Source organism: Dipteris shenzhenensis, chromosome 25 (assembly GCF_047967505.1).
Source record: "Dipteris shenzhenensis isolate YYH24624 ecotype China chromosome 25, Dip_SZ_1.0, whole genome shotgun sequence".
Classification (NCBI taxonomy): domain Eukaryota; kingdom Viridiplantae; phylum Streptophyta; class Polypodiopsida; order Gleicheniales; family Dipteridaceae; genus Dipteris; species Dipteris shenzhenensis.
The window spans coordinates 6,811,566-6,834,893 of NC_141620.1; the positions used below are offsets into that span (position 1 = coordinate 6,811,566).

At 44.7% G+C, this 23,328-nt stretch overlaps 1 protein-coding gene across 2 annotated transcripts in view; it reads left to right on the top strand.

Annotated features, from left to right (window-relative positions):
* LOC147885385 (uncharacterized) overlaps nucleotides 1–23,328 on the top strand; it is a 183,182-nt gene that overhangs the window by 18,669 nt on the left and 141,185 nt on the right. For both annotated transcript variants that reach the window (XM_087396618.1, XM_087396619.1), the window contains exons 2-5: nucleotides 12,416–12,483; nucleotides 12,628–12,725; nucleotides 12,924–12,971; nucleotides 19,803–19,875. In XM_087396618.1, coding sequence (XP_087252744.1) covers nucleotides 12,416–12,483; nucleotides 12,628–12,725; nucleotides 12,924–12,971; nucleotides 19,803–19,875 — 287 coding nt within the window. The remainder of the gene's footprint in view (nucleotides 1–12,415; nucleotides 12,484–12,627; nucleotides 12,726–12,923; nucleotides 12,972–19,802; nucleotides 19,876–23,328) is intronic.

Here is a 23,328-nt window from a genome sequence, read left to right on the forward strand (position 1 = left end):
AGGCATTTCAACAAAATCCATCGGTTGTCAGTCTCAACAGCAACATCTAGGACGCTTTGAGAAAAATGAGACAAAATTCCAATTGCACATCCCCCTCTACCTTCCTCATGGGCGGTGGAAAACCAAGTTCTACTCTTATCAACACTCCTTAGTCGAGCGTCTAGAGCTTCACCTATTGTCTCTCAGCATACCTGCCCTGCTGGGGTCTGTGAGACCACGAACATTCAGGGATAGGAAAGAAATGGGTTTACTTACCATTCTTTTTCTGTCCCTTTTTGGCCTTCGGGTTTGGGCTTCTTGCATGTGCTGAAGGGCCTTTGGCTGTAGACAGTCTCCTCTTGCTGTGAGCAATTGCTGGAGGTTTGCCTTTAACTACTAATGTCTTTATCTGGTTGGGGAGGGAGAGGAAGATCTTCTTCCGAATCATCAAGATCCTCTGTAAGCATATCATCACTCTTGATGACTTCATCCTCAAAGTCCTTGTCCCAATCACCCCCCTGTTCCAATTTGGGAATGAGCTAGAGGTTGGGTTCAGGAACTGTTTCTGCTAACGTCTCGAAAGCGTTTTTCATTGGAATGTGGGGAGTAGTACTGGCTTCAGGTAGCGGAGAGACAACTTGCTTTGGTTTAGTCGGACTGGCTAGGCGCAATGGAGTTTGGGAACATCAGGCTGTTTGGGAGTCCATTTTTCATTAGGACCTTGAGGAGGATCAGTATTATTTTTGGCCTTGGATCGTTTTAGAGGACAGCTCTTAACTGTGTGGTCAGATAGACCGCACAGAAAGCATGAATTGGGAAGGTTCTTATACAGAATCTTTTGTTCTCTTAACACTCCTCCCCTCCAGTTAAGGATTATGATTGTCTCAAGAAACTCCTTCGCTAAATCGAGTTGAACACAGACCTGGGGATTACCTCTGGGATTAATGAGCTGTTCCCTTTCTACACTAACTACCTCTCCTAGACTGTTGCATATTGATGCAGCTTGGTTGCACAGCGAGAACGGCAAATCTGTTGCTCTACGTCCAAACTGGGAGAATAGTTGAGCGTGGGTTATCTGGGCTGAAGAAGGGAGCCACTTATCAAGATATAGTGGTTGCGAGGGCAAAGGAGTTTCCTCAATCACCGGTTCCTCTTTGGGTTCCTTCTTGGGAACCAGCAGGTGAGGTCCAGGTTGCTCTGTTTCCATCTCCGACATCTGTCGGAGGTTTGCGCAAACGAGTTGTTGACTAGCGGAGGGAAGGCGGCGAGGTCTGTGAAGTGAGGGTCGAAGTATTCTCTTTCAAAAGAGGGTATAAGGGGCGCAGCCACTGTCACATCTTGCATGCAGAACGAAGGATTCTCAATGAGTGTTGTATTTGGCGAAGTGTGAGTTGAGTGGGACAAGAATGACGCAGGGAGGGAGCCGTACGCAAGTCTAAGAGGGAGTGGAGGGAGCCTAGATTGCGAGGGACGCAGGTCACCATCTCCGTCTCCATGACTGTCCTCCATCGTCTTATCCCCGATCAGCGTGTACAATGTTTGATTGCCATCGGATCAGGTCCAAGTGATATGGCTGAAAGAACTCCGAACTCTGAGAGGGGTTTGCCAAGGAAGAAGAGGTCCGCTCCTATCTCCGTGATCGGAGTATCCTCTCGCGGTACCTGACTACCTCATGAATGAAGCTTGCCAAGCATCTCTGATCTGGATAGGAGAGGAATCGGGACAAAACCCCATAGCTATCTCTGAAGAGGCAGCAGAAACGCCCTTGGATCTCATAGTAAACAGGGCACCCGAAGATGAAGTACTCCTTTGTCTCAACCTCCTGCATGTCACATAATGTGCATAAGCGCCTCTCCTTGGGTAGGTGCTCTGCTCTGCCACTCTCGATACGAAGTCTATGTGAAGAGACACAGAACTGCCCAATAGAGACCCTGAGTGAGGGGGGTAAGTGGATCTGCGTGTATCCTGGTGGGTCAATGAAAGCCTCCTCTGTGATATGTAAGCAGGGATCTCTATAGAAGCTAAGCTTCACTGGGAGTTTGCTTGGTCCCAACCAGGTCTGGAATGTGTGTAGCTGTAAGAGATCCTCACAGATTACCTAGTTGACCTCGTGTGATCGGAGGGGAGAAAACGGAGCATCCATACTGTACTGGAAGGGAGGGAGTGTATCCATGTGGAGCCCCAGTCGCTCAAACCATCTCTCTGTGCGTGCATACCAACATCTTTGGTCACCTCCTACTGAGAGTGTCATAGAGGAGGACAATGCTAGCCATGGCAGCCTGCTGCGTCCAGAAGAGTAATCCAAAGGAGTAATCTCCAGAAGAGAATAAAGACGTGGAGCTTTGTTGAAAATGAGGTTGTAAGGATGAGAGTACATGGGGCTGTCAACATGACAAAACCCTAAAACTCTAGGTTAACCCACACGAGGGTTAAAGCTCACCCAAACTTAAACTCAACCTAACTGGGTTAGGGGAAAACCTTAGAAGGAAGAAGTTCCTCTAATCCTCCTAACAATTTAATTACGTTGGCAACACCTTAAATATTACAATATTTCCAACTCACTCTGCAGTGACACTGTCTTGGCGTACAAGGATCTCAATCACCAAATGGAAGTAAACCCAAAGCTTTGTGGAAAGCTTCAATCTTTTCTCTGGATTAAGCCTCGGTGAAAAGATCTGCAACATTCTCATGTGTAGAACAATAGATCAAACTGATCTCTCTTGCATGCGATCTCTCTTTGACATAATGATAATGTATTGTCAATGTGTTTTGTGCACGCAGGATTCCGTGTCACCGCAATAGTATGTTGATTGTCAATGAGTATGGGAGTAGATGGCTGCAAACGACCATGAAGATTTGCCAACAATCTCTTGAGCCATACACATTCAACTGCAGTTGTGAAGGCTGGCTTATACTCAGCTTTACAGATGATATTGCCACAGTGGATTGTTTCTTGCTCAACCAAAAAATGCAAGAACTGCTGGTGGAATGTCTGGTATCATAATGCCCAGCCCAATCTGAATCATTGAAACCATGCAAGTCTGAGTCCCTCTCTCCCTTCCCCCCCCTTCGGTATAGAATAGACCAAGAGACTGAGTAGCCTGCAAGTATTTGAATACACACTTTACAACATACCAATGGGTGTCTTTGGATTGTGCATATACTTGCTCAATCTAGGATACACTCAACTGAATATCTAGACAGGTATTGCAGAGATAAATAACTTATCCAACAGCTGGACTGTATATAACATCATCTAAAGGTTCACTTGTGTCATGCATGGACAGCCTTGACCCTAGCTCCATGTGAGTTGAAATAGGCTTGCAGTCTTGAAAATTGCTGCACTCATGGCCTACATTAAAAACCTTTGTGGCAACCTTTTCCATTGATCATCCATCTAGCCATTTCCATGAGAGATCTATCTTTCCTCTGAGCAACACCATTTTTTAAATGTGTATGGGCTGCACATCGATGCATAAATCCTCGTTCCATCCACAAGTTTTTGACATATATTCCTCTTGTCTATCTGTTCTCAAAGTCTGTACTTTGCACCTAGACTCATTCCCAGCCATAGCCTTAAATTGCTTGAAGCACTCAAAGACATAAGATTTTTCTGTTAAGTGATATACCCATGAGAATCTGGATGAATCATAGGAATACAGACATCACTGTGTATTCAAAGGACTACAGACATGTCTAAATACAGATGCTGTTCCAAAGATGGCGTCTTCATAGGACTACAGACGTCACTGTATGAGCTGCAATTTCCTTCCAGTTCTGACGGACCATCTCTAGGAAAGGCATTTCTATGCATCTTTCCCAATGTGCACCCTTCATAGACATGTCTAGGAGTCGTCTCCCAAGAAAGCACGTTCTGTACCATCTATGTCTCTGCAATAAGTGCAAACTACCACATGGCCATATCTTGCATACCATCATTCTGCATTTTTCATTTCTGAAATAACTGTTGCCACACCTGCAGTAGACATACTGCTGTCATGTTTGTCCAGCTGGTATAAACTCTGATTCAAAGTGCCTATAGTGACTATTTGATAGTCCTTTTCCTTGACAATGCACTGATCATCCTAAAAAATGGTACTAAAGCCTCTTTTCCCAAAAGGGGACAGGGACAACAAATTCTTCTTAATCCTTGGCACATACAAGTGCCACCAGCTGATGACATTAAAATCCTCCCAACTCCTTTACAGGGTATGAAGAATTGTTGGCACAAGACACTCTTTTGCCAAACTGGGGCAGGCTGCAAACCTGCAATGAATTCTTCCTCGAAGCAATGTGCCTAGAAGTCCATTAGCAAAGTACAAAACTGCATCTGAAGCATTACTCACACTGAGTGAGGCAACCTCATGGTTGACATCACTCACATTGAGTGAGGCAACCTCCTGGTCGGCATCAGACCTGACATCATAATTGCATAACACAAAAAGGCCAATCTTCAATAACAAAGTTTGATGAAGCACTACCTTGATTTGCGTGTGACGCATTTGAATCTGAATGACAGACAAATCCAGAGAAGTATGAAAAGACAAATAAGACTCCGGCAAAGAATTCGGAGGTAGTTGACTATTTGATATAACTTTGTCAATGTTAAGTAACTATTCTCTAAGATTTTGGATCTTAGTCAAATAATATGACATGGAATCATTCTTCGGCATCCTGACATTGTCAAATCGTCTTTTCAAATAAGAGACCTTGACCTCATTCCTTGCCTGATATATATTCTCCAAGGTATCCCAAGTTTGCTAGGAGTGGTGGAGGAAATGATATGAGGTATGATAAACCTCTTAACAGACAATGAGTGACAAAGCTGGAAATCTCTGACATCCCATCTCCTCTAATTGTGAGTAGGGGAAGCAGGTGTAGCTGGGCTTGCTGCCTATCACGGGGATTACCTCCTTACTGAGGTGTATGAGGAGCAATGACTGCATCTCTTGGACGGGCATCTTCACATGTATCAATACCCCATAGACTCTTTGCAACCAACAGATCCTTTACCATAAAAATCCATTGGGATTAATTGGTGCCATCCAATTTATCCTCGTGGGCCAAAATTCTAAAAACATCTCCTGGATTTTGATTTTGATTTTGAGACATCTTCAAAGATGGATTCACAAACAGTCTAAAAAATTCACGTGCTGTGAATCATATTGCACCAACAAAAGAAGACTGTCCACAAGCCAATGCTTAGCTTGGCAAATGCAGCCTGAGTATAGCGGCTAGGAACTGAAAAATGGACAGCAATCCAAGAACACTATTGTGCTTCTTTGAACTGGACAGGAAAAATATCAAAAAAGTCTGCTCCAAATGAAGCTTGAAAGCCTGAACTAAAAAAGAGTTATGACATCTGTTAAGGCAGCTTCAGAACCCAAAAATATACTGTTCGCATTATGTTTCTTGAACAGAAGCAGTTCCAAAGGCATACAAATGCCTGCAGCAGATTGTAAGAGCTGTCCCAGAGCTAGCAGGGCCTCAACAAGAGTACAACTTGCTTCAAGATGAACTTGCAACAGGTCACAGCTGCACTGTGCAGCTCCAAATGTTTGCACATATCTCGATGCCCTCCAACAGCAGCGTCTGACAGGTGCGACTGTATGAACAGCTTCGTACAGCTTCATGCACTCCAAAAAAATGCAGAAAATGCTTCCAGCTGCTGTCCCTCATTTGTGCAAGTTTTCCAGAAGATGTAGAACACACTGTCAATAGCTGCAGCAGCCCTGAAACCCTAAAAACGGGTCAAAAATAGCTTGAAAACTGTGTAAGCACCTCCACAAATAGGTTGAAGTTATAAAAGAGGCTGGAGAGCAGCTTTTGCAGTGATTTCAGTGCCTGAACAGAATTAGATGGCCACAGGACCTTAAAAACAGCAGTAGAAGTGGTTGCAGGGCTGCAAAAGTGGTCCAGATGTGTAGGCTCACGGAAGCAAAAGGATGCACAAGAGTGGAGCAAGAATTGGAAGCCGTCACATCAACTAGTAGTAATGAAAATGAAAATACAAAGTACTATAAAAGAGAACCCTAGGACCTAGTGTCCTAGTGGTACCACTAGTACTAGGTGTCATAAGACACTAAAAGTACTAGGTGACCTAAGTGCCAATAATTAAAGCTACATGGCACATACCAGGGCCCAGAGGGCATCAATACGACCGGGAGAAGATGGCCTACAAACCCCCCTCCATGGTGTGGGCTGAAGTATTCTAGAAATGTCCCAGAATACCTGGTATTTTCTGGTCATGGTGGCACATGTTCATCCAAAAGGATATAGCCACCTATGAATGTACAAGGTATGCCAGATCATGTAACAAAGGGAACCAAGTGTAAAGCTTGTCGAAAGACTTTGAACTTGGGACGAGGAAGTGCTTTGTAAACATATCTGCTATGTTGTCCTCTGTGGGAAGGTAGGACAACTCTATGTCTCATGCTGACAACCGCTCTCGAACATAATGATAGTGAACTTCAATGTGCTTGGTACGCGCATGAAACACTGGATTACGTGCAATGGCCAAAGCACTCTGGCTGTCAGTGTGGACCATAGTGGAGGATGTCTGGCGAATACCAAGATCTGTAAGTAACTATCGAAGCCAGACACACTCTACTGTAGCGGTGAAGGCTGCCCTGTACTCAGCCTCACAATTGGATGTGGCAACTGTTGGTTGCTTCTTGCTGAGCCAAGAGATACATGAACTGCCAAGCAAAAAACAATTGCCGGTATGTGACACTCTGGTGTCGGAACAACCTGCCCAGTCACTATCCATGTAAGCATGCATGGTAATTGAACCGTGATCACCATAGAAGAGGGCTAAATCCTGAGTGCCTCTGAGATATCTGAAGACTCTCTTCACTGCCTGCCAATGTTGTGAACCGGGCATGTGCATGAACCTGCTGAGCTGGGATACTGCATACTGTAAGTCAGGTCTGGTGTGGCATAAGTAAATGAGACATCCAACAGTCTGCTGGTAAAGAGTGATATCACATGGTGGGCTCCCATCATGAGCTGAAATTTGAAGCCAGGGTCCACTGGAGTAGAGATTGGCTTGCCATCCTCAAACTGAAAACAATCAAGGAGCTGTCCAATATACTTGGACTGTGGCATCATGATACCCCCCTCAACATGACCAAACTGAATGCCCAAATAATAGTGCAGCTGTCCCATATCTAACATTTCAAAAGCTTGCTGCAAATCAGCCTTGAAAGCTGCAATATGTTGAGTATCAGGGCCCGTGATCAGCATGTCATCGGGACAGTAAGTGTGCATGAATTTTAGCATACCATGCCCTGGGTGCCTGCTTCAAACCATAAAAGGCTTTTCTCAGCCGGCATACCTTGTTTTCAGAGCCAACAACCTCAAAGCCAGGAGGTTGTGTCACATAAACTTCTTCCTGCAGATCCCCATGAAGAAAGGCAGTCTTGATGTCAAGCTGGTGCACTTGCCAATGGTGATGGGCTGCAATGGCAATGACACATCTAATAGTAGTAATCGTGGAAGTGGGAGCAAAGGTCTCCTTAAAGTCAATGACTTGTTGTTGGGCATACCCTTTTGCAACAAGACGGGCTTTGTGTCGATCTATGCTGCCATCAGATTTCTTTTTTAATTTGTAGACCCACCGGGTACCAATGGCATGCTTGCCGGGAGGGAGATCTACTAATTCCCATGTGTCATTTTTGGCAATAGATTGTAGCTTAGCTCTCATTGCATCCATCCACTCTTTGCTGTCAAAAGCATCTTTATGGCACAAAGGCTCTTCATTGCAAACTGTATTAAGGAGTGCTAACTCAAGAAAGTGAGCATGCATCTGTCTATTCCCTGATCTTGTCCGGGCAGCAAGAGGTTGATCTTGTTTGCTGTCCCTCAATGTGTCAAGAAGCCATCTGGGAACTTGCCTTTGCTCTCTATTGACAGCTCTTTCTTCAATCACTCCATCATGAATAGTGGGAACACTTTGTGCTGGAAGAGGAACCTGCAAATCAGCATGGGATGCTGGCTCATCATTGCTTGTTGGAGGGCCTGCATGAGGCTCATGTTGCTGGTCAAAGTCCCCCTCTGAGGGAAGTAGAGGTAACCAAGAGTCAAAGGCATCAAACATGTCGACTTCTGGCTTAGCTTTGCAGTCCACAAGAGGAGAAGCCGAATGTTCAGCAAAGATTACATCTCTACTGGCAATAATCTTCCCAGTATTTGGTTGGTATAACCGATACCCTCTGCTCTCCTGGCTGTAACCAATAAATATGCATTTGATTGCCTTGTCATCAAGCTTATGTCTCAGCTAAGATGGTACATGAACATATGCAAGAGATCCAAAAACTCTTATGTGTGAAAGTGAAGGCTTTCTGCCTTTCCATGCTTCATAAGGTGTAATAGTCCTCAATGCCCTTGTAGGTGATCTATTCAGTACATAGTTGGCTTACATCACTACATCAAGCCAAAATTTATTGGGCAAGGACTTGGCCTTAAGCATGCATTTGGCCATCTCCATAGTGGACCTGTTCTTTCTTTCAGGAACAGGATTATGCTGAGGAGTGTAAGGAGTAGTGCATGAGTGAACAATGCCCCGTGAAGCCAAAAATGCATCAAAATCCTTTGACATATACTCTCCCCCCTATCCGTGTTGAGGGTGACAAGCTTGCATCCTGATTCATTCTCAACCATATTCAGCCACCTCTGAAAGCATGAGAACACTTCAGATTTGGCTTTTAAAACATATACCCAGCAATATCTTGTAAAGTCATCAATTAGAGTCATGAAATATTTGTACCCTCCAGTGGAATTTGTCCTCATTGGGCCACAGACATCACTGTGCACTAGCTGGAATTTCCTTTGTGAGAATTTTGGACAATTCTTTTGAAAAGGAAACCGATGCATCTTACCCAAAAGACAACCCTCACACACATGTTTGGAACTGTGTGAGTTTGAGGTACATCATTTGCCATGCCCTGTGAATGTAACTTGGCAAGAGCTCTATAATTGAGATGACCCATTCTCTCATGCCAAAGATGAGTTTCAGCAAGCCGTGAATCTGAAATAGCAAATGCTTCAATAGAGAGTGCAGCTGAGTGATGATCAAGGTGATAAAGCCCCTTTTGCAAAGTGCTAGTGAGAACTATGGCATTGTCATCACGAAGATCATATACTAGGCATCTGTATCCATCAAAAATCACTCTGAAACCTGAAGTGGCAATTGCTGAAATTGAAATCAAGTTAGCTTCAATTCCAGGCACAAAAAGGACATTTGTCAAAGTGACAGGATGGCTTGAAATGGATGTGAGCTGCACATCTCCAATTCCTTTTACAGCATAGGAAGCATTATTAGCATATGTGACAGTCCCCCCTCCAGGTGCATTAGCTAAGGAATGAAACAACTGTCTGCAAGATGTGATGTGCTTGGAAGCACCACTATCAAAATACCAAGACTGAGCATCATTAGCAATAAAGAATGTATCAACTTTGGAGGGATCAAAGGAGCAATGGACTGCCCATGTCCAATCATCCTGGAGAGCATGTGCATGTGAGGCATCTGCTGGCTTGTGGGATTCAATTGCATGTGAGGCATTTACTGTCAATCCTGCTTTCTTTTTCTCCGAAGCAATGCGCTTCCTGCATTCTGAAATTTCATGCCCTGGCTTGCAACAATAGTTGCATCTTTTCTTCTTTGACTTATCTGCTGTATTTTGAGATGCATTGGAGGAATTGCTATTGTTAGGCACATATTTAGGCTTGCCCATAGGCTTGGAAGCCTTGCCTTTTCCTGTCTGCTGTGAAGCAAATGCATGATCAGGAATAGTAGCTTGCCTATTAGCACGACTTTGCTCTTCCTGCAAAAGCAAAGTGACTAACTGATCAAAGGAGTAGTGGTCTGGATTACCCATGGCCACTAGTCGAAGGGTTGTAGCAAACCCTTGATATGTATCTGGCAGCCCATTCAATGTGGCACTGACAAGCTGAGAATTTGGCACCACCTTATCAATATTGGCCAATATTGGCAAGTTGTTCCATGAGGTCCTTGACCTTTGTCAAGTATGCATCGATAGAGTCACCTTCATTCATGCTGACTTCCTGCAATTGCCTTCTTAAATATGCAACACGTGCCTCATTGCGAATCTGATAAAGAGAAGCCAATTTGTCCCAAGCATCCTTTGCTGTCCTGCATCACCGGATGTGTGGAATAATGATTCTCTTGCATGATAAAGCAATACAGGAATGTGCAATTGTATCTCTTGCATCCCATCTTGTTTGTTCCTGAGTTGGAGGAGCAGCAAAACAAGGGTGCTAGAGGATAAAGCATCAGGAGGAGTACCCTCTGCAGAGGGACCAGCAGTAGGAGTAGGCACTGTAGCATTGGCTGGCCTCAGATCAACTCCAGAAACAATGTTCCAAAATTGCCTTGCAACAAGAATATGTTTCACGAGATAAGATCACATCGGGTAGTTGGTGCCATCCAACTTATCATCTTCATGAAGAATGCCAAATAAATCATGATTGTTGCCAGCCATTGCAAATGGGATACCCTGAAAAGAAAAGACCTGAAAACACAAAAGCCTCAAGGCTATCACTGCAAAGAGCTGGCTGTCCAAAAATGATAGCAAATGTCTGCAAGTGAATGTCCTACAAATTTCCAGCCCAAATCAAAGGGCAAATGCAAATTTGACCCGAATGTGACTGTGTGAGGCAATGACCATTGCAAAAATCAGCAAATCTGGCAAAAGCCCCAAATGTAATGAGGGCAAAAAAGCCAAAAAGAGGGAAAATACAGAAAAGCCCCAAATTTTGCAGAGATTTTGCAAATGTGACCCAATGTCTTGCAATCCGACCCAATGTCCTGCAAATGTGACCCAATGTCCTGCAATCTGAAGAGGAAATTGCAATCCAAATCCCAAAGCTCCAATGTCTTGCAAGAAATTGCAACCAAAAGAAGGGAAATGAACTGAAAAATCCCAAATTGCCAATGTCCTGCAAAAGCCCCAAAACTGCAAAATCGAAGCCCGAATGCAAAAGCCCCAAATGTCAGCAATTTTAAGCCCCAAATGTCAGCAAAAAATTGCAGATTTGCTGCAATGTTTGTTTTGGACGATACGGAATGTACGAAATAGTAAGGCCGGTACGAAACTTTACGGACCCCCAAGTACGAAAAATGTACGGAAATCGAAAACTGTACGAAATCGAAAACTATACGGAAATCCGTACAATGTACGGACAGGTTCTGATGCGCTGTATGGAGGGCCGTACGGAATTGTATGGACAGAGAAAATTTTTTTCCGGACAATTGACGTGCTGTACGGACAGCAGGTCGGGGGGTCGCATCAGAGCTGTGCGGGAGCTGGAGCTGGAAGCAGGAAGCTAGGAGTAGGGAGGAGGTCTTGGAAGGAAGTGCTCTGATACCACTGTAGGCTCACGGAAGCAAAAGGATGCACAAGAGTGGAGCAAGAAGTGGAAGTCGTCACATCAACTAGTAGTAATGAAAATGAAAGTACAAAGTACTATAAAAGAGAACCCTAGGACCTAGTGTCCTAGTGGTACCACTAGTACTAGGTGTCATAAGACACTAAAAGTACTAGGTGACCTAAGTGCCAATAACTAAAGCTACATGGCACATACCAGGGCCCAGAGGGTATCAATACGATCGGGAGAAGATGGCCTACAAGATGTGCACTAGAACATGCGTACAAGTTTGTACAACAGGCTGAAGAGAGGTTTCCTGCAACAGAACTCCTCTCTCAAGCTGGGAATGGAGTGGGGAGTGTAGGGGCAGGGACACTCGGAGGCTCCAATACCAAATGTGGGAAGTGGAGAAAGTGGAGAGAGCAAAAAGTGGAGCGTTTATGAAAATGAAGATGCGAGAATGAGAGTACATTGGGCTATCAACATTAGAAAATCCTAAAACCCTAGGTTAACCTACACTAGGGCTAAAACTCACACAAACCTAAACTCAACCCCTAACTATGGCTAGGGGAAAAACTTAGAAGGAAACAGTATGCGCGGCCCTCCTAACTACTTAATAATTGGCCATTACTTTAAACATTATAATATTTTAACATCTGTTGTGAAATTAGGGTTTTAACAACGCCTCATTACATGGCTATGCCAAGTGGCAAGACAAATTTTTTTATTGACTCATCTTGTCCATAATTTGCCCTAGCTGAGCTTAATTGATTTCAAAATTGACGATTGGTTAGTCAAACACTGATACCAAATAACTGGAAATTTTATTGGGAAATGTTTAATTGTATATTGAGGTGATGTTTGATGTTGTTCCAAGAATTGCGCTCTACAAACATGTCTACTTAGTGGGAGAGGAATCTATGTATCAGAAAAATTTTCCCTTTTTTGTTTGCTTTATTAGACTTCTGCTCTGGACTGATAATTTCTTTAATTGTAGTGGTGATCGCTTGTTTCATCTAATAATGGTACTTTGGAATGCCATGTTCAGATTTCACAGTGAGCTCTGTTCTAGACAAAATTAGACGTGGAAAGTTGGACTTGCGGCCAGCTTACCAGGTTGTTATAAAGCTAGCTTTCCATTGCATCATTGAAAGCAAATTTCCTTGGTGTAACCTACTTCTCTCTAGTTTTTCCAAAACGTAAGTAATCATTTAAATACTTGTTTTATCAGCTTAACTAATTCGATTAGCCTGTTTGTAGCGGGACTATGTTTGGGACAAGAGGACTGCAAGCAAACTGATTGAATCGCTGTTGCTGAATATACCTTTACCAACGATGTTCTTCCATGAGAAAAGCCCGTAAGATGGCTTTAGGACTGTTAGGATTCTCTTATTGCTATACTGCCATGTGTGGAGATAAAGTGGGATTGCGATTGGTATCTTGTGGCAATTTGAATGGCTTCTTCTTGTTGATTTCTTTGATCCATGTGAAGTAGTAACATTGTGGAGTAGCTGTTGTCTTATGCTTTCTCCTTTGTTCTTTGTTTTTTCCTTTAGAGGCCATTTGGAGGTGGTTGATGGCAAGCAACGTCTCACAAGTATTTGGTGAGTAACAATGTTACCTTTTTTGCTGTAATGAAAACAGAGTTTGGAGTATCTTTCCTATAAGAGCGGGGAAGGAGTGGGTTAGATTGAAAACAAGCTTAAAACACATGTAAGATCCTTTGATATGTTGTAGGAATTCATACGAGAGGTAATGAATTTGAAAGCTTCAGAACCCATAGTATTACTAGCAAATGCACACCCGTTTGTATGGAGATACATTGGAGTTTGCATTGCATTGCATGCAATTTCTGATTTCAGTAAAATAAACCTACCATGTGTGCAAGTAGCTTTGAGCCACTTATTTGAAGCTGTAATGTTTTGGTTGGTTAATCTTACAAGGTGTGCAACATCTTAAGGGTTTTCTCTCTAATAGTGAAGGCAATTTTACGATTGAAGCTGAACATGCAATTTAAGCACTTGTAAGCTTTGGGATATGGAAGAGGTTTTGAGCACTATCCATGTGATGGCATGTGCACTTTACATGAGGTTCCTGACCTCCCTCCTCAAAAGAGATACTTCTATTAAAGATGACAAAACTAGAAACATCTAGGATGAAATGCTATGAGAAACTCTTACAAAATCATGTAGGGGAGAATTAGGTTGTTGCAACCAATCCGGAGATGGAATGCCACAAAGGCATTGTGGTTGTGTACGTAAAGAATACACCATTGTTCCCCTCCCTCAATGCTGTCTTTGGCCACAATGGCACGTGAGCGGCCCTGAATCTTGCCCTCAGTGGCCATGAAATGTGAATGATGTCTTGCCAAATAATGCAAAGTGATTGAGAGGCTAAGGTCCGTTAATGATAGAACGCTGTTGTCACTTAAATTGTTTGGGTCCATTCCTCCTCCGCTGTAGTCTCTGTGGTGTGGCCTGCTGTTTGACAAGTGCTATTGTCACTCCAGTGGTATGTCTCCCCACGTCGAAGAGAGAGGATATGTCTGCAGCCCTTATGTGAGTGTCCACTCGGGGTCAGATTTGGTGAGTTGTGTCCTCTAGCTCTCTCTTGTTGGCTTGGGTCACTAGAGAAAAAATCCATGATTGTGTTCTGACTGGGGTCGGCTGGTCCCTCGTGTGCTCTCCTATGTGCTTGTATGAGCTGATCCCTATGTCTTTGGGCCTCAAGTAGGAAAATAGCCATCCTCTGCTGATTTTGGATATGCTAGGAACTCTCTGAATGGGTCAAAACCGGTATTCAAAAGATAGTGGTGCCATCCATGGTTCTCATAGTATACAGGGCATTTGAAAGCATAGTGATCCTACATCTTGGTCTCTGGCATATCACGAAACCGCACATCTATCTCTCGTGGGGATGCCCTCTGCTCGTCCTATCTCAAACCATAGCTTTTGGAAGATACCCGAAGCTGGCCCTTCGAGATCCTCAACACATGTGGGAGATGAATTTGGGTATAGCCGAGCGGTCCGATGAACCCCTTCTTTGAGATCTGCAAGCAAGATTCTCTGTAAAAGCTGAGAGAGAGAGAGAGAGAGAGAGAGAGAGAGAGAGAGAGATGTATTACCGTCTTCGAGAGGTTTCGCTGGCCAATGAGACAAAGTACAATGTCAGAGTAACTCATGCTCATACAAGCCACTATGGGCTGAGGCAAAGGGCTCACGTCTTATAGGCCAATATCAGAGTAACTCATGCTCATACAAGCCACTATGGGCAAAGGGCTCACTAAGACCCTTTGCTGAGTACTAGACTAAACTAAGCTCAAAAGCTCAAACTCAAACTCAAAGCTAAAAGCTAGAAGCCAACAACTAATACTCAATATCTAGGTAAGAGTCAGAGCGCATAGCCAAATGCCATGGTGACTCTCTTGTGCGCTTGAAAAATATATTGTATCTATGTTTGCCTTGTCATCTCGCGTTGTGGTGGGGGGCGTGGTCGTTGTGATCTCTTTATCCGGTGGGCCATATCGAGAGTGACACCTCTAGTCAGACAGCCTCCACCGAGGAAGGCTATGGTGGGTCGAACCTCCATTGTACATAATTTGGTCCATCGCTGCATCGTGTGTGGCTCTTGCGTCCCTCCTCATAGTCGTCTCATCCCATCCCATCGACCCATGCTGCCCTCATGTCATCTACCTCCTCCTCTACTACGACGTGCCTAGGGGTGGACTCGAATGCGTAGCAATTTGTGAAGTGTCGCTGAGCTCGATCTACCCATGTTTCCTGCGGTGCTGTCCCACTTGCACTTTGTTCTGACGCAATAGGGTCTCTCATGTCATCGCATCTCCATTAGATATAGGCCAACACAAACCTGGTCCTAAAAGTGAGTTAGCTGGGAGAGAGGCCCGAATCCATGTCCCTCGTGAAAGGGGCAATCCATGTCCCTCTTGAAGGAGGCATTGATATCGTCCTCGGATCTCATCATAAGCTAGACAAGTACATAGGAAATGCTTCTTCGTCTCTCTCTCTCCCAAGGTGCATAATTTGCAAATATGCTGCCTTCTAGATGTACCTGTGTCTCTTCCTGCCTCGATCCGTAGTTGATGGGAGGAGACCCGCCTTTGTCCAATGGCAATTCTGAGGGCATTTGAGACTCGCTTGCCCTCCAGATACTGGGGGTCTGATGATCACTCCATCCTTTTGACATTCTAAAAAAGTGGTCGCGGTAGAACTAGGTCTTGGTAGGAACTCCTGCCCCCCCCCCCCCCCCCAATGATCAGTGGATTATTTGTGGAACCATGGAGGCTGCTCTTGGGGGTCCGTGACATGTAAAGCTGGAGTAGGTCCAACCGTATAATACTTTTGATCTCATCCCGTGGGACCAAGGGATCATGGGCATCCAAGCTGCACTGAAAGGGGGGGAGATGATCCATTTGAATACCATGGCTGTCAAACCATTTGGAAATGCGTGCATACCAAGCCATGCCCCACTCTCAGCGAGTCCTGTGAAGATAAGTAACCGTATGGAAGATGGCATCGATCTCGAGCGGTGTCATGGCAAACTTTGCCTGTATGATTTGGGGGGGGGACTAAAGGCTTACTCCGAATCATCCTGGAACCATAGTCACTTGCAACCTCTCGAAATGTCGCCACTCGGTCGTTGTTAGGTCACCCCCCCAGAAGGGTGCTGCATACATGGCAGTTGGCCTCACCAATGTATCAGATAGACATCCCTTCATCGGGGGATGACCTGAAGCGAGAGAGGTCCACGGGAGACCTCATGGGCCTATGGGACAAAGTGCACAGAAAAGTGAACTCATACAAGCCTCAGTGGGCTGAAGCAAAGGGTACGCTAGGACCCTTGCTGAGTACTAGTCTATGATAACAGAATCATAATCATCATTATAATCATAGACAAAAAAGGTCAACTACGGCTGTAAAGTGGGCCACATCAATCAATCTATCCAGGTGCTGGGACGAAACCGAAGCCTAGTACAGGATGGCTCTCTGGTGGGCTGCGAAGATGTCTCGTATCTGCGTCTGTCGAGTTGTCTCGTGCTGCCGTGGGGGATGCGGTCTCCTCGCTCTCTAGACTCTCTGGGCTATGTCTAGAGTAACCCCTCGTCTTTGTCAGTCTCCCCTGGACCTCAATAGAGTGACCCCTCGTCTCTGTCGGTCTCCCTTGAGGAAAGTTGTGATAGGACGGACCTCAATAGAGTGTACTCTGGGGACTCTCTGTCGCACATGTGGCCTCTGCGCCCCTCTCCCGGTGGTACTGTGCCGACTGCTCATCCAAATTGCTCTCATATCAGCTAGCTCCTCTTCCTCCACTCCACTGTGTTCAGGGGCTGACTCAAATGTATAGTAAGTCTGTGACGTGCCGCTGTGCCCGGTCACCCTCTATGTCCTGTAGTGGTCTGACCATCCCCTGCTACTCTCTGATGTGCCGTAGAAGCGTCTCCCTATGTCGTCGCATCTCCATCAGATAAAGCCCGATACAGACCTGGTCATGGAAATGGATCAGTCGTGACAAAGGACCGAAACCACTCCCCTCTAGGTAGAGACAGTGGTAACGTCCTCGAATCTCGTAGTAGGCTGGGCAAACACAAAGAAAATGCTCCTCTGTCTCAACTGCCCCCAGCGTACATAGTGTGCAGATCCGTTGCTCTCTAGGTATACCTGCTGCTCTCCCTGCCTCGATCCTCAGCTGATGGGATGAAACCCGCATCTGACCAAAGGCAATCCTCAGTGCATGAGAGACTCCTATATCCTTGAGATACCGGCGTTTGATAATGAATCCCTCCTCTGATACTCTCAAGAAGTGGTCGCGATAAAACTGGGTCTTGGTGGGGAGCTCCTAGCCCCTCCCCCCCCAAGTCCGGGATGTGTGACGCTGGAGGAGGTCTAGCCGTATGATACTGTTGATCTCATCTCACGGGATCGACTCAGGAGGTGCATCCATGCTATACTGAAAGGGGGGGAGCCTGTCCATCTGGATACCGTGCTTGGCAAGCCATGTAGATACGCGTGCATACCATGTGTCTGCCCCGCTCTTTGCGAGTCGTCTGGATGACTCTAGGGCCAACCTCGCAGGTCTCCAATGGGGTAAGTCCCAGACTTTGTGGATGAAGGTCACTATCTGAAAGATGGCATCGGTGTCATGGTGAACTCTGCCTGTACTATCTCATGTGGAATTGAGGGTTTACATCGGATTATCCTGGATCCCATCGTCACCTGTAGCTGCTCAAAGCTCCTCCAATTTGTCCTCGGAAGATTGCACCCCCATAAAGGTGCTGCATAGATGACAGTCGGCTGCACCATTGTGTCGAAAAGCCAACCCTTCGTCGGTGGATCTTGGAAGTGCGCCTGGAAACACTACGGCCTCGTGTGAGCCGTGCTTGGGCTGCATGTTTCATCGTGAAGATGGGTCCTATGAATACTGCTCCCAAATATGTGTATGATTGCACTGTCTCCACCGGCTCACCAAGATAGGTGAAACCAAGTTGGTGAGTCACTGCTCGTGAGGTGTTGAAGATCATAACCTTAGTTTTCCCAAGGTTGACCGTCAGATCTCTCTCTCTGCAAAACACCTCTAATGCCTCCAGGTCTCTCTGCAGCCCCTCCGCTGAAGAGGATATAAGGACTATATCATCAGCATCTGTATGAGGAGATCCCCTAGTAATGAGCCCTCGCCACCTAGACGATCTATGAAAGATGTGATCTCATCAATGTAGAGTCCAAAGAGAGTCGGTGAGAGAGGGCAGCCATGCTTTACCCCAATGGTGCGCTCGACCCAATCTGATAGACCGCCTAGGGCACGGATTCTGCCTCTGACTGACTCATATAAGCTCATCACACCCCAAATTAGCATCTCTGAGATCTGCATCTTGTGTATTCTCTTGATCATGCGGGATCGTGGAACAGTGTCGAAGGCCTTTCGAAAGTCTACGAAGCATGTGTAGACTCTCTGATGTCTGGATCTTGCCTCCTCAATGAGTGAAAATGTGGTCTAGAGTAGAGTGCTGCCTCTTAAATCCTGCCTGCCCTAGTGCTCGCTGCCCCCGTGCCTCTGTATGACTGCTGATCTCTCTCTCTAGTACCGATCCATAGATTTTGGTCAGTGTGTGGCCAATCATGAGGGTGCGATAGTTCCCGGTGTCCATGAGGTCTCCTGCCTTGTGTATTGGTACGATAGTAGTGGTGCTCCGTGCTGGTGGGAAGCCGTGACAAACTGCAAGGTTAAACAATGTGCAAGGATCGGTGCTAGGACCTCTTGCCCATGTGCGAAGTGCTTTGACCGAAGGCCTTCGTGATCGTGTGCTTTCCGGTTGTGGAGTCGGCGAAGTACAGCCCGCACATTCTGCGTAGTGAATAGATGTTAGGTAGTGGGCCTGAGGAAACAATTTTCGAAAAAAAATCACAAAACTTGGGGTTTCAGAAATTTGTAGGTCGACAACCATTTTATGATTGTCTACATGCACGTGACTTAGACTGGATTTCAACCAAACAAAAAGTGTGTTAAGGGATAATTTGGAAAAGACATGGCTTGCTTGGAAGCTTGCTCAGGCTGTTTGAAAATGGTTGGCTCCTTTCCTGTTTGGAGATGTGCTACTTGTCAGGATTCTTAAGCCAGTATTGAAGAGAATCAGTGACCTATAGCTCGCCACGTAATGCTACCATGCTAGGTTTAAGAGGTCTTGATGATTGCATGTGAAAAGAGTGGACCTACTCTAGCATGTAGTTCTACATAAGTGGATTTGCTTCTTGTTAATCTTTTCGTTGGAATAGTCATTAGTTAAAAGAGAGCTAATTGCAATTGGTTGATGGGAATGTGTTATTTAATCGGGAGCCTGTTCCCCTGGTTTACTGGCATGAAGGCAAGCTATTTAATTGATAGAGGAAGGATCATGGTTTTTTTGCAAGGAATCGGAATAAGCAAAAGCAAACAATAATTTCAAGCATTAAACTCTGCCATTCTTTTCTGCTTCAATTGTTCTTTTTTCGGTTGCATCTATATTGTTATTTATGGTGGATTCAAAGGGAGGGGTAGTAAACTGGGGCTTCTGTGCAATAAGTGTATACCCATGTCAGCTTGGGCTTGTGTAGAAGACTGTTGGAAAATTATATTTTGGCTCATTGCCCTATTCAAGCTAAGTGTTTCTAAGATGAAAGGGCTGGTTAGGGTCTAAGGGGAGCTCCTGTGCTTTGTGTCTTCTTTGAGTGGCTGCCTTCACATCTTCTTTTGCTCAAAGGTTGAACATTAGCTTCGCTAGTCCTCTAGGTCCTTTTTCAGACCAAGAAAATTCAAAAGAAGACAGCATGACTAATATTGGACGAAGTTTTTGTTCTGTTAAGACTTGCAATTATCAATGATTTGATCTGCAACATCAGGGATGTTGTCCAGAATTGCTAAAATGTCTGGTGGTTATGGTGATTTAGGTGCTACATGGAAGAGGAAAAATTCCCAGATGGCACAACTTTTACTTTGATAGGGCTTGAAGTCCTGGCAAAGGTGGGATATGTTTAATCAGTGTTTTATTCCTTTATCCTGAAATGTGGTTTGACTGTCCTAGTTGAGATTATCACACAGATTTGCCCTAGTTTAGCTAATCCTACTAGACTCAGAAATGTTAACACATTTTCAAGGACACCAACTACAGGTTCAAGCCCTGAAGTGTGTTATAAATATTCCAAACCAAGCTGGAAACCCTTTCATGCTCTAGTTCTTAAAATAACATGGCATGATCATGATGTTGCACATTTTTGTCACCATTCAACATGTTATTTCTATACTTATACTGCAACCCACATTTCATTTTGATTACTTTAGATGCCACGGTGACAAAACCCTGAGAATTCAAGATGGTTAGGTAGAGAGTTACTTAGCTTGGAATAATATACAGCGCCTGCTGCAACCCCCTTCCCTTTGAACCCCCCTAACCACCTCTCCCCCCTCCTTCCCCACCTCCCCATCCCCCACCTTCCCTTCAAATACTAGAACCACCAAAAGAAAGAAAGAAGGAAAGCAAGAAAGTAGAATAACCCCTCTCATGCTGTGCCCTATGTTCAGTCTTGTGAAAAGCAATGTTGCAAGGATTTTAGTGCATAAATGACCGTAAGAAAACACTCACCTTATTGATGTCCCTTAGTTGTGCATGGTTCTACTCGTCCCTTTTAAATATTATTGGTTACTTGTATAAAATGGAGATAGCTTGCATACATTCAAACTCGCCAAATTCAGCCATTCTCATGGGAACTAGGCAAAAATGCTTGTATTATATATATGCATACATCCATACATCCATATATGTTTATATAAATTTGTGTATGTATATATATGTTCACACTTGTGCACAACACACCGAGGAGGCAGAAGCATAGACACAGACATAGAGCATACATGCATGCACACACACACGAAGGTAAATATTGGATGTGCGTGTGGGCATGTTTGTGTCTACATACATAAATATACACATACATATGTACTTATAATTTATATGCAATTATATCACCTGTTTACTTGTAATTTCAACACATAAATGGTAATTCCCATGTAGGTGTGATTGCCATTGCATTCAGCTTTGCATCTAATGTGATGGCATACTCTTTCTGCTTGTCTTGATCTATTTGGAAGCCTCTTGAATTGGCTGCAAATTTCTGCACTTCTGTTTCAATGTGGATACCAAGAGTCATCCATATTGGGAGATGGTCTGACTCAGGATATTTTTCTCGTATCCTGAAAGTTTCTATGTCATGAAGAGCATTGACGTGTGCCAAGGCATAGTCTAGGACACTGTGTCCCCCGCTGGTGGAGACACATGTCATCTTGTTAGTCCTTAGAAAGAGTCGCATCCCATTCAAAATTGGCATGTGCAATCCATTCATCATACACCGGAATGCACTTCCTCGTGCATTGATAGTATCATCTTCTGAAGTCCTGTGCTATAAGGCATCTATTTCAATTGCATCTTCTTTGTCCAATTCATTGTGCATGATAGGTTGAAATTGCAACTGTCCAATTCTAGCATTGAGGTCTCCCATGACTATTACCTTGCCTAGTTCTTTGAGTTCCGCAATGTCTAGGCATAGTGATTCAAATGCCTCACTTGAATCTATTCCATTCCGGGCATAGAAAGGGGATTCATGGTTGAGGTATATAGCATCGGGGCATTCACCAAATTCAAGTTTCAGCCATATAAACCTCTTGTATATATCGGCTCTGTACATGCTGATTTTTTCTGCTAAGTGATCTTGGATCATGCATGCTACTCCTCCTTGGCCTCTCTTTCCGATTTGTTTTTGGTACACTGTGTGCACAACCCTTTTGGGATTCGGCATATCTTTCTTTCCCATGTTTCTCCCAAAAAACTATATCTGCTCCCTGTATGAAAGCATTAATACTGACTCCCTTATTCCAAGGGAAACCTCTACAGTTCCAAAACATTACTTGCAAAGACGTGTATGTTCCATGGGTCTGACATCCGTATTTAGTGTTCTCCTGAGAGGGAGGTGTTTTGCCTTGTCTTGCCAACCGTTCTGCATATTGTTTTCTTCTTGCTTCTTGCTGTTTTGGGGTGCGGTCCTCAATGACATAAAAGGGGGAACCTCAAAGGTACACCCTGCTACTGTCTAGGATAATGCCACGCTTTCTTTCATCCATCACCATGCATACTATGGCTCTTTTTTTAGGCATTCCCTCTTGGACTCTTCCCACTCTGTGGGCTCCATATACTGCTACATCTGGCATTGCGAAATGCTGCGCAAAGAATGCTGTCACCTCCTTGGCCAATCCAAGAGGGCTCTCCTTATCTGTTTTAGGCATACCGCGAATGACAAGATTCTGAGCTCTCTTGTCTCTTTCTTTTTGTTCCTGCATGTCCCCATTGGTAGGCATATTATCACGTGGCGGGGCTTGAGCTTTGACTTCTGGGACTTGTTCTTTTCTGGGCTGTTCATTGACATTTCCATGTCCATTTGGCTGTAGTTTGGCAATCTCTACCCATTGGTTGGGTGTTTTGCTGGCTTTGTCTTTCTTTTCTTGATCTCTGGCTTGTATCAATTCTTGAACCTGTTTACATCCACTCTCCACTGTTTGCTCCAAGACTGACCCCTTGCTCTGAAGCTGCATAACTGATGATCTCAGTTGGAAATTCTCAGCCTGTAGCTCGATAAACATGTCCATTAACTCGTCAATTCTCTTGCTGTTTTTCGTGCCAGATACCTTTGAGAAAGGTGTGGTAGAATCTTGTTTTATGTTCAGCCTGAACGGGGTCTTGGGGTTCCCATGGTCACCTGCAATGTATCAGATTCGAGAATGCTTCGTGCAGTAAAATGTTGAGGTGAGGATATTGACGAGAGAGAGAGAATCTCCCGATTATATGCAGGCACTCCTCTGGTTGGAACAGGGAAATAGCCGTGATGTTTTCAATCTCCCGATTATATGCAGGGCTCCTCTGGCTAAATAAATAAACTCCCTCGACCTTGACGTGATGATGAGAGAGAGCTGATACTGCGGTCTGCATGTGTGTGAGCTTGAGGCGAGAGAGTTGTGTGTGAGTCTGACGCGATGTGGATAGCCTGACATGATGCGCGATCCTGAGAATCGAGTTGACGGGATGGAACTGATGCGGAATTGATTTGACGAGACAGAACCGATGTGCATCAAGGATGGGATATGTGAGGTCGCTGCATGCTGGAGGTCACGGACTCCAAACGACCTTCGAGCGTAACAAACAGCCTTCCATACATCGTTTCTAGCCTCTTGACAAGAGAGAGAAAGAAAGAAAGAAATTTTATTAAAGGTCCACGGAAGGCCATACATGGCCTATGGGACAAGAGAGAGAGAGAGAGAGAGAGAGAGAGAGAGAGAGAGAGAGAGAGAGTTTATTAAACTTTGAGAATCCTGATACAAACAAATTGTGAGCGTGGAGCTACTAAACGAGCATCCACACCAATGCAGAAT